General features: G+C 56.4%; 1 protein-coding gene across 1 annotated transcript; it reads left to right on the plus strand.

Moving 5' to 3' along the window:
• Positions 1 to 5,741: 5,741 nt before the first annotated feature.
• DUSP7 (dual specificity phosphatase 7) lies at positions 5,742 to 10,989 on the plus strand (the record flags this gene model as incomplete). Its single annotated transcript, XM_084247393.1, has 3 exons — positions 5,742 to 6,258; positions 7,648 to 8,082; positions 10,682 to 10,989. 3 exons carry the CDS (start codon positions 5,742 to 5,744, stop codon positions 10,987 to 10,989), a joined length of 1,260 nt encoding a protein of 419 aa, XP_084103519.1.
• Between the last annotated feature and the right edge of the window lie 536 nt (positions 10,990 to 11,525).

Raw genomic sequence — 11,525 nt, forward strand, 5'->3', positions numbered from 1 at the left:
TGTACATGCACACACGTATGTGTATAGCCAGGAGTTCTGTCCAGGAGAGTTGCAGACTATTTGCAGTCCACTGCTGGCTTGTTTTATATGTTACCTGTTCTGATGACAGCCCAGGCAGGGACCTCATCATGAGTTTCAAGGGCAAGCAGAGTGACCCCAGACTGTGCCTCAGGCTCTGATGGCACATCTCCCCAGTCTGGTGGAGCTGCCCTGGACAGAAGGAGGCTGGCTCACCAGCAGAAGCAGCAGCAGCATAGGTTGGAAAAGTCAGTCCCTGCCCCAGTGCATATTCAGCTACCATAGCAGATGTGAAATAGAGACCTCTATTGGAAAGCTGTCCTGGAAGCAAGCCGGAGCTCACCCTACATTTGTGCTAGTCTTCTTAGGATGGGTGGGCAAGGAACTGACCCCCCTTCATACCTCCTCTCTGCATGTGCCTTTCAAAACATGGTGGCCCATCTCTAAGGTCTCCATGGGCACCAGTGGGTAAAGAAAGTGAGCTGCCAAGATGCTTAAATTATTCTTAGTGACACAGCTCCTGGGTTATCAATCAGTGTGCATGCGTGTGTTTGTGTGTGTGTGTGTGTGTGTGTTTGTGTGTATGTGATGAAGGCTGGCCTTCATACCAGTTCATATCTGCGCTTAGGAAACAAGCATTCCACCCTCATGGTCAAGGCTTGCCCTGCTGGGAGGGCCCCTTACTGTGAGGTTCTGGGTCTGATTTTGTGCAAACAGGGAAGACATCTCCAAACATGCCTCATGTCTTTGGGCCTGTTGCTTGGGTGAATATGGATGAGACAGGGATGGCAGGAGGAGGAATGGGCTTGATGGAGGCAGCCTTGCCATGAGGCACCCAAAAGGAGAAAGTTAGGAGGTGGGGGTGTAACAGGGTGGTCCCCAGGAAAGGGGGAGGTTCCAGGTTCCCTGCCCCACCCAAATGGAGGGTGGAGCTGAGCAGGAAGAGAAAAAGCTGCAGAGGAGACTGAGGAAGGAATCAGGATGGAGAGCCAGAAGGAGACCTGGAGGAGGCACATGGAGCCAAGAGATACGTGAAGAAACTGCGCTTGCCTTTTGGTCGTAGACTGGGTGACACAGATGTGGGTGAGAGACCCGTGGGGAGGTGACCATGGCAGTTTTTATCTTGATTTTGCTCTTTTCCTTCCGGGCTTGTCTGGTTGTTTCTGATCCTTTTCTGTGGGTCTCCACTGGAAGATGCTTTAGACTTGTGGCAGGCTTTGGGGCCTTGCTCTGGGCCAGTCCCATTTGGATGGAGTTTTACCCACGAGGGGACGGGTAACTTTGGGTGCTTGATTTAGAAACTAGATTCTTTGCCTTTCCTGTCTTGTTTCCTAGTTGTATTAAAGTTCTTTCCCATTAAAGTCTCATATATTTTGTGTTGATGCGGCGGATGGCAGAACCCATTTAGAATAGGCAGGTTTGCGGGGTTTGGGCTGCCCCTCTCCCTGCCCTCTAACAGGGGGAGGCTGCTGAATAGTAACTATGGTAGAGTCCAGGGCAGGGATCCCAGGAGTATGGAGCAAGGGGTTAATTTAGCCTGGAGGATCAGAGGAGGACTTCCTGAATGTGATACCTGAGCTAGGATCTTCTAAAGACAGGCAACAGGTAAGGGCAAAAAAATGGCCAGGTTGTGCAAAGACTTGGAGGTGAGTGGGAGAGGCATTGTCTTCGGAGTTCTCTGTCCAAGACCAACTCACACCCCTCCCCACCACGAACCTGTCTGGGGGTCCTCATCCCACCCTTCAGGGAGACCCTTGCTGAGGCCCACATCTCCTGGGGGTGAGGGAGGGCCAAACCCCTGAAGGGCAGGAAAAGCTACATTCCTGAAGAAAAGGAATGTCTTTGATCCCAAGGCCCACCCTAGAGTCCCAGGTCTCCCCTCTCTCAGCATCATTGAGGGAGGCTTACAGTTGCTGGGTGAGGCCCTGGGTAGGGGCAACCCTAGCCCCTTGCTGTCTGAGCACGGACAAGTTCTGGCTATGCTCTGGGCCTTGCAAGTCAAACAACTCTCTGCTCTGTAGCAGCAGGGTTAGGATTCATTTTATGCACTGTGTCTAGAAGGAGGTGGAGTTTCATTCAGGAATCAATGCCTCAGGTCTCTCCTGGGTGATGGGAGCCTGGGGCGATGTTGGCACCCCATATAGCCAGGCAGAATTTCCTCTACCACTTTGCTTCTACTGTCATCCTCCTGCATGCTCTCCCTTCTCCTGATTCCCCAAATCCTGCCCCTCCTTACAGCCATGCTGGAGGATGTTCCCCACCCCTAGGGGAGTCGTTCCCATCCCACATGTCCTCACAGTTCTCCTCTTCAGGGAGCATGTCCCCTGCAGCCCAGAGGGGAAGAGACAGTGGAGCCATCACTGGCTAATGTGAAAGGAAGCAGACTTCTGTTAGGGGAAAAGGATGTCCTAAAGCTAATTCCATACAGGCTTTGTGGACTCCACCCCCACCCCAGACCAAAGCCATCAAGACACTGGGAACTACAAATCCCTTCACCACCAAAAGGAAGGTTGCTGGAACCTGAGGGTGGGGTTAAGCAGCCAGGTTTGGTATAAAACCAGACACATGGGCTTTGGGGTATTCCCTTTTTTTTTGGCTCGCCGCCAGCTTGCAGCTCGGGCAACTCTCGGAGTGCCTTTGGGATTTCCAGGTCAGCGGATTGGGTACGACACATTAAAGACTTTATTTCCCTATTTTCTCCCTGAGTTGTACATTTCCTCATTTCCCTTGTAAATAAACCTTTTATTAACCTTTTGTGTGTGCCTATAGTGGAGTATTAATAAGTCCCTTTTAAGCGCACGGGTGAGGACCCACAGCCAGGCAACCCGTTTTATATCGGGGTTGCTCCTTAACAGTTTGGCGCCCAATGTGGTTTCCAAGCTACACCCGTGGTTGACCAGCCCAAAGTAACTTTCCTTGTGTTGGTCACCATAAGCGCACTAGGTCTGCAGGACTCGCAGTAAAAATCTTTGTTTCACGTCTTGAAAAGTCTGTTTTTTTTCCCATGCGTACTGCTCTTGTGGGTGTGGTTTTGCCCCAAACGTGGCCTCAACCATGAGCTTAAGCGGTTTTATCCCTAACTTGAGTTCTTTCAGTGTTTTTCCCGGCCTTGAATTTAAGTAGCCTTTTTCCGTTAAATATTACCACCAGTTTTATAAGTGTAAATAATTGAATTAAACCTAGGTTTTCAATCTTGATTTTGTTATTTCCTTTTAACTTTTTGCTTTTTTTAACTTTGAGGGGTTTTTTTCTTTTTTATCTGCTTGTTTTTTTTCTTTGGCATATGAGTGAAGCTGCAGTTGTATGAGATATCCCACACGTGATAAATGGTAACTAAAGAGCTCTTTGTGTCTATATGTTGTATATCTGTATGTCCTTTCCTTGTGTCCTTGTCTTGGTCTCCAGTGGTTGACAAATTGGTGCCCATAGATGTTGGGCACCATATATACCAATTTGTGAATTTGTGAAATCTGCTTCCTTTCCTTTCTCCAGGGAGGTTCTTCCTCATGGATGGGGAACAGACTGGGGACACATTGGAAGTTGTGCCCACACTAGTGAGAGTGCTGGCCAGTTCCTCCTCTGGCATAGCTGTTGGCAAAGCTCCAGAAAGGGCCTGGTGCTCCACAGGCCCTCAGCGAGCCCTGGGAGGAATGATTCCCCGTCCCTGCGAGTCTGTTCTGCCATTTTGTTTTGTTTTTTAAACTCCGAGAGCATTTTCTTCACACTCCAGCCCCCCCCCCCCTTTTTTTTATGTGCTGCCTCAATCCCTGAGGCCTTGCCTAAGAGAGACACCCTCCTAGTTGAACAGATTTGTGGACTGGCTGGGCACTGTCCAGACCAGCACTTTCCTACACGGGTCAAACCCAAACCCAGAGAAGTCAGCATGCCACTCCGATCACACTATGCACCAGCCCCAAGTGGAAGGGCAGAGCAAGAAGTCTGGGCCTCTCTGGCCCTGGAAGCTCCGCAAGTCTTGGGACCCTAGGAATGTGGGAATTGCCCTGCAACCCCAGGACATCCTTGGGCAGGAGATTGGAGACCTCCTTTCACCTCTATGGGTATGAATCCAGGGGAATAATAGGAGAGACCCCTGCTCCTCTGGGACACAGCACTGCGCCTGCGATGAAGTCCTTCAGGTAAAAGGACTTAGCATGGAAGACCGGGAGATGCGAGGACTGCTCCCTTCTTCGTGACTTCCGATTAGGTCAGTGGAAAGCGCAAATCTTCCACATTCCAGAAACCGTCCAGCACCACAGGCCCCACCTGACCCCCACTTCCTCTAGTTGGAGGTGGGGCAAGGTGGCTTCCAGCAGACCAGACCTGGGCTGAGTGGGAGGAGCATGGCCCAAGGAGGTGGGGACACTTCATTCCGCCAGGAATCGACCAGGCTGACAGCAGGGCCCCGGGACGGGCTCCCTTCCAGGGCAGACCACCAGGGCTCCACGGGGAACGCGAGACAGCCCCCGCGCACGCGCGCCGCTCTAGTCAAGACGCTTTGTTCCAGGACTACCTGAGGCTCCATTCACCTCCTCCGCCCCGCCCTCCCGCGGGGCACAACTAGCAGGCGCGGGCCCCGCCCACTGCCCGCGGGGGCTGGACCCGGCGGCCGACCCGCCTCCTTCCCGGCCTCCCTCTCTCCTGCCCTCCCTCCCCGTCTCCTTGGCCTTGATTGGCTGTCTGTGAGGCCACTCCCGCCTGTCACGAAAGTTCATTGGCGCATTGGGAAGGTGGGCGAAGGCGAGGGAATATAAAGGCTCCTGCCTCTCCCCCCGCCCCTTGTGGAAAAATCACGTGGCGCGGCGCCCGGCGCGCGTCTCCGCCCCGCCCGTGGAGCTTTCTTAAAGGGCCAGCTCGCTTTTCCCAGGGCTGGTCACTTCTACGCTTGCTCCACACCTGCCCGCGGAGGGGGGCGCGACTGCGGGCTTAGGTGCTGGTTCCGCGTCAGTCCTGCGGGAGTGAGACCCGAGGCCTTCAGGTCTGGGGGGCTCTGGCCACCACAGGGACTATGCAGTCGCCTGGAACGGCGAACGCCTAAGCACTGTGCCCGGCACGTAGTAGGCGTTCAATTTCCATTTGTTGAATGAACTCACTGAGAGGAGTGAATGAACGAGGTTGACGCAGGAGGGGGGGGCTGGCTCGGCGCGCCCAGACCCTCCCGCCTCCTCCCAGGGGAACTCCGCTTCTGGGAATGCAGGGAGGGGATGACAGGCGCAGAACGCCCCCTGGGCTGCCCTTCCCTCTAGGACGCCGAGGATCTGGGGGCACCGGCATGGAGGATCCGGGAAGGCGTCTTGGCTGCGTCCCCTGGGGGTTCACAGTTCCAGCCGAGGCGATGCGGCCGCAGCTCTGAGGCGGGGCGAGGGGCGCCGGCGCGGGGTCCCGGGGCGCGGGGCAGCGAGCGAGCCGCGTACCTGTGGGGAGGGGCGGCGGCGGCGGCGCGGCGCCTTTAAGCCCGGGCGCCGGCCCCGCGGCCCCGCCCCCCGGAGGACGCCTCGGCGCGCGGCCGCCGGAGCCGCCGTTTAATTGGGACTGTCAGGCCGCGGCGCGCGCGGAGGGCCGGGCGGGACGGGAGGCCGGGAGGCCGGGAGGCCGGGAGCCCGGGGCGGCTGGCGCGCAGCTCGGCGGGAGGCGGGCGCCCGGAGACGCGGCTGGGGCCCGCGCGGCCGCGGTGCCGTCCCTGGGCGAGGCTGCCCGGCCCCGGCCCCGGGCCGCCCGCGCTCCCCATGAAAAACCAGCTCCGCGGCCCCCCAGCGCGGGCGCACATGTCGGACTCGGGGGCGGCGGCGGCTGTGGGCACCGGGGCGGGGTCGGAGCCCGGTGCGGGGTCCGGATCTGGCTCGGGCACCGGGGCGGGCGCGGCGACGGGCGCGGGGGCCATGCCCTGCAAGAGTGCTGAGTGGCTGCAGGAGGAGCTGGAGGCGCGCGGCGGCGCGTCCCTGCTGCTGCTCGACTGCCGGCCGCACGAGCTCTTCGAGTCGTCGCACATCGAGACGGCCATCAACCTGGCGATCCCGGGCCTCATGCTGCGCCGCCTGCGCAAGGGCAACCTGCCCATTCGCTCCATCATCCCCAACCACGCCGACAAGGAGCGCTTTGCCACGCGCTGCAAGGCGGCCACCGTGCTGCTCTACGACGAGGCCACGGCCGAGTGGCAGCCGGAGCCTGGCGCTCCCGCCTCGGTGCTCGGCCTGCTCCTGCAGAAACTGCGCGACGACGGCTGCCAGGCCTACTACCTCCAAGGTGAGGGCAGCACCGAGACCCCCGTCGGGATTAGAACTTGCCTGTTGCTTCCAGACGCCCCCGCCAGAGGCTGCTTTCTCTCCCGGTGCTCAGCCTTACCCGCCGGGCGCCACGTCGCCCCCTCCCCGCATCCACTTCTCCAGGGAGCGGGGCCCCAGCCTTGCAGGTTTAGGCTGGCGCGGAGGTGCCTGTTTGCGCGCACGATTAGAGTCTTCTGAAAAACTTTTCCCTGCCAGGGCTTTCTTTTTTTCCTTTTTTTTTGCGGCCGTGGCAGCACCCAGGTACCAGCTGAGCCCTCTCAGAGGACGGAGGGGCCTCCTCCTGGGACCCTCCTAGGCGACGAGGCACCCAAGTCTTACTCTTCCAGCCTGGACTACATGTCTCTGGAAGACTAGGGTCAGGACAGGAGACTGCAGCACCATCCACGGCCCTAGGGCCTAGGGACCCTTTGGGTTGGGGGGACTCCAGCATTCTGGCATAGGTCTCACCATTTGGGAATCACAGCCTCTTGGAGGCACGTAGGGGTGGTAAGCAGTGTCCCTTGCCGTGGCCCCTCATGTTTTCCAGGGACCCCTCAAGTCCCCAGCCTGCTACCCCACAGCTTTCAGAAGGGGAGCTGGGGGGTGGGGGGGAAACAGAGTGTCTGAAGCCGGTGTTTCCAATTAACATTCCAAAATGGCCTCTTGCTGGCAGCAGGGCGGGCAGGAGAGGAGGGGAACGGAGGTCTGCTGCACCCTCCAGCACAGGGCCCATGCCTGGCTGCAAGGCACTCCCCATTTCTTGTCCCTGTGAAGACCCCAGGGACCCTCCTGTGTGGGTAAGAGATAGTGTGTTCTAGGGATTTCTAGAGAGGTAGAGCTGGAGTCGCCTTTAAGTACCTGCCTCTGCTGGGGAAAAGGGCAAGCCAATACCTCCCTGACTGTGGTTGGGGACGTAGGCAAGCTCTGTATTCCAAGTCAGGAGGCCCAGGCCCTCTCTTCTGATCCAGCTGCAGCTCTGGTTCTCGCGGTCTCATGTGAAATAGGGAGTTTGCAGACCCCTCTTTTCTTTAGTAGTTATTGAGCCCCCTTGAGTGCCAGATAGCATGGGCACTGTGGGAGAGGAATTTTCTGGGGCTCTGAAGTATATGGGTAAGGGTATGGGATTCAGGCAGTTTTCTTCAACTCCTGGGGCCTCGGTTTCCTCATCTGTGAATTGGGTCATAGGATAGGTGTGGAGAACACCGTGTGTAACTTACTTGGCATGACCCTTTTGACTGTTGTTGGTGTTACAGTGCTTGAAGTGGGGAGGCCTGGCCACTGTTAGTCATGTACAGCCATTTTGGGGTGGGGGAATTAACCAGGGCCATCAGCAGTCTTTCACCCAGGCCCTGTCTTACCCTGGCCGCAGGTGGTTTCAACAAGTTCCAGACAGAGTACTCAGAGCACTGCGAGACCAACGTGGACAGTTCGTCCTCACCAAGTGGTTCGCCGCCCACCTCAGTGCTGGGCCTGGGGGGCCTGCGCATTAGCTCTGACTGCTCGGACGGTGAGTCAGATCGAGAGCTGCCCAGCAGTGCCACCGAGTCAGATGGCAGCCCTGTGCCATCCAGCCAACCGGCCTTCCCCGTCCAGATCCTGCCCTACCTCTACCTCGGCTGTGCCAAGGACTCCACCAACCTGGACGTGCTCGGCAAGTACGGCATCAAGTATATCCTCAACGTTACGCCCAACCTGCCCAACGCCTTCGAGCACGGTGGCGAGTTCACCTACAAGCAGATCCCCATCTCTGACCACTGGAGCCAGAACCTCTCCCAGTTCTTCCCTGAGGCTATCAGCTTCATTGGTAGGTGCTGCTATACTCTGGGCAGGGTGGGTGGGCAGGCATGTCAAGGTGTGTATGTGACTCTGGGTGTCACCCGTGCCCAGCTGGGTACCTCTGGGCCTGTCAAGGCCTGTGTATGCCCTGCATGTGCCAGCGTGTGCCATGGGTGTACCACTGCCTGCTGTGAGTCACTGAGGCCCTCAGGGCCTAAGCAGTCCCTTGAGTCCTGGGCTCCCCCCAGCTTTCGGCACCACACAGATTCTGCTTGTGTTTTCCTGGCTCCACCGTTTTGGTCTCAGCAAGCTGAAACATCACAGCTCTAGACCTCCCACGGGCCTCGCTTGCTCTGCATCACTCCCCAGCACACGTGTCTCTGCAGAATGGGGCTGTCAAAATGCGGTCTTTATTGTGTACCTGAGGGGTCTCAAGGGGTGGCCCTGGAGCCTGAGGCCTACCCCAAAAAGGCAGCTATTGAAATGTGACCTAGAATGCCTCAGCGGAGCCCCAAATGTCCCTGGCAGCCTGTGGGACTTGCTAAGAGTTTGGAGGTATACAGAGAATGTGGGGGCGAGCAGTGTGTTCTGCTGTCTGGCTTAGAGCCCTCTGATCCCCTGCATCCCCAGCCTCAGCTGACTCAGGCTGCATGCCTTATCTCTGACCTCCCCATCCTGCTTCCTCCTTGGCCAGCTGGAGGCTGTTATACTGCAGGTCATCTTCCTTGGCCTTAGCTATCATCCAGGGTGTGGGGAAGGGATATAAGATCAGGATGAATGTAAGCCCTGGGTTCTCTGAGCCTGGTGACCTAGTGTTTCTTCCCATCCTCAGTGGCAGGGTGGGGGTGGCCTGAGCAGTCTTCTCTTGCTGGTGTCTGTGTCCAGTGGAGGGCGTTTTGGTGTCAGCAGGGCCGGGCTAGCTTTAATAACAGGAAGTGGGAGGCTTCCCCGCCTCATCCGCTTACTGGGAACTAAAACTAGGTGCCTGGCTGGGAGGAAGGAAGGAAGCTAAGGCCTGGGGGAGGGGCTGTTGCTGGGGCTGCCCAGAGCTTCCCAGAGCTTCCCAGCTCTGCCCCGGAGGACAGGGCCAAGAGGGCTGTGGGTGCTTTGCCACTGAGGGGATAGGAGAGAGGGCTGTAAACCCCCTCTCTCTCGCTTCCCAGGGCTGAGCCTGGCTGCTGATGGGTGCTTTTATCCTTCTTAAAGTTTCCTCTGCATCAGGGGAGGGGGACAAAATAGGGTGTTAGGGTGAGGGAGAACCTTTCCCCCCTTTGACAAGTGAAGTAATAGGATTCAGTGGAGTAAGATCAAGACCAGCTCCCTACCCTTCATCCTCAGCCACACCTAAAAATTAAAGGCAGCAGTTTCACTTTGGATCACCTGGGAAGTGGCTTTAGGGGCCAGGTGTTCCCTGTATCTGCATGCTGTCACTGGAGGCTTGCTGCCACCACCCTCTCCACCAGCCCCAAAGCTCAAGGTCAGATCTCATAGCTCTACTTGAAGAATGTCTGTCTCTTCCCCTACTATCTTGCCCTAGACAGTCCTGTAGTCTGTATTAAGCACCTCCTGTGTACTTAATCATGGATTCCCTTGTGTGGAGTTGGGATGGAGAGCCAGAGGCAGTGGGAACCAAATGAGGAACGATTTGTGAACCTGTGTGTCACCTTGTGGGAGAGTGCTGAATGCCTGACTCCCAGTGCACTCAGGATCAGGAGATGGGGACCTTCAGGGTCCCAGGGCTGCCTTTCGTTAACCTATCCCTGACACACTATAGCACAGAGAGAGGCAGCTACTCTAGAGTTCTAGGGAGGAGAGATTATTTGTGCAGTGTCTCAATCCATATTGATTGAGTTCCTACTGTGTGTCAGGCAGAGGGGTGAGAATGACACTGTGGGGAACTGGGAGAGGTAGAGGGCATAGCAGAGGGCTGGTAGAACCTGATTGTATCTGGTGGGATAATGTCACTGACACAAGGGCCTGCTGGGGGAAGTCTAGTAAGTGGGGTGAATAGGCCCCGCTTAAGCAAATACCATGTGTGAAACCTGCAATGTGGCCCTCCTCGCTCCAGTCCTGAACTATTTCAGAGTGAAGTTAAGGCCCTGGGGGCTGTCTTGGTGCAGGGCAGACCAAATACAGAGGTAGGCCACTCATTTACTTGAGGAAGACCCTTCCTCAGGCCTGTTTTCCAAAAGCTCTCCAGGGGGTACTCATGGGATCCCCAGGTTGGGACTAACATAAGGGGTGCAGCTTGGAAAATCTGCGCGACCTTGGCCTTGTCACTGTTTCTGCATCTGTTTCCCTATTTGTAAAATCAGCTTACTGGCCATGGTATAGATGGCCTGAGGGCCGCAGGTGGAAATCCTTAGAGCCAGTTGTGCAGTAGGTGGATTGGCAGTGACTGCAGTCATCACAGTTGCCTTCACTCAGCTAATGCATGGCAGAACCCTCTCCATGGTCATGCTCTTGACCGCTACTCCAAGTTACTGCCCCACCCACGTGGAGCTTTACAAGGTCCCTTAAGAGTCAGGCAGCGCCAGCCAGTGACCACACCACCCTCTGTGTCCCATCCCTACCTGCTGGGGCTCCTTGGAGGAGGTGCCCCCCTGACTCCTTCCTGTGTGTTTCAGATGAGGCCCGCTCCAAGAAGTGTGGTGTTCTGGTGCACTGCCTGGCAGGTATCAGCCGCTCGGTGACAGTCACCGTGGCCTACCTGATGCAGAAGATGAACCTGTCACTCAATGATGCCTACGACTTTGTCAAGAGGAAAAAGTCCAACATCTCACCCAACTTCAACTTTATGGGGCAGCTGCTGGACTTCGAGCGGACGCTGGGGCTGAGTAGCCCGTGCGACAACCACACCCCCAGCGAGCAGCTCTACTTCTCCACACCCACCAACCACAACCTGTTCCCACTCAACACGCTCGAGTCCACGTGAGACCAGGGTCCCAGGGGCCAGGGTGCCAGCCCTCCACGGGGCCAATAGGTGGGCCTGCACCTGCTGCATCTGGCCCGAGGAATGGACGGAGGTCTCCTGGGCCCAGGGGCCGAGTTTCCCTCACCCCGGCAGGATTTTCTGAGAGCCCGTGGCTCTCAGACATAAGGCTTTGGGAGTCCAGCAGGCCTCATCCTTGTCCCAGGACACTGCTTTCTGCTGATGGCCCAGCCAGTTTGGCTGTTTTTTAAAGACACATCTACGGACCTGAGTTTACTTTTTAATTTTGGCAGGTAAATCCAAGCGCTCTGGGGCACAGAGAGTATTCAAGCTCTTCTTTTTTTTTTTTTTTTTTTTTTTTTAATGAAAAGTGTTATTTTCAGGCTTCATGCAACAGTGGATTGTATAAACCAGTATTTCATCCTTCTCTTGATCTTACAGGAGAGAGAGAAGCATTCTCAGTTTTGTTTCTGTTTCAAAAAGCAATTTTTTTAAATGGGAAAGACAAACCCCGTGTTGATCTTGACCAAATGCGTTTT

This window comes from Talpa europaea (genome assembly GCF_964194135.1).
Source record: "Talpa europaea genome assembly, chromosome: 11".
In the NCBI taxonomy this organism is placed as follows: domain Eukaryota; kingdom Metazoa; phylum Chordata; class Mammalia; order Eulipotyphla; family Talpidae; genus Talpa; species Talpa europaea.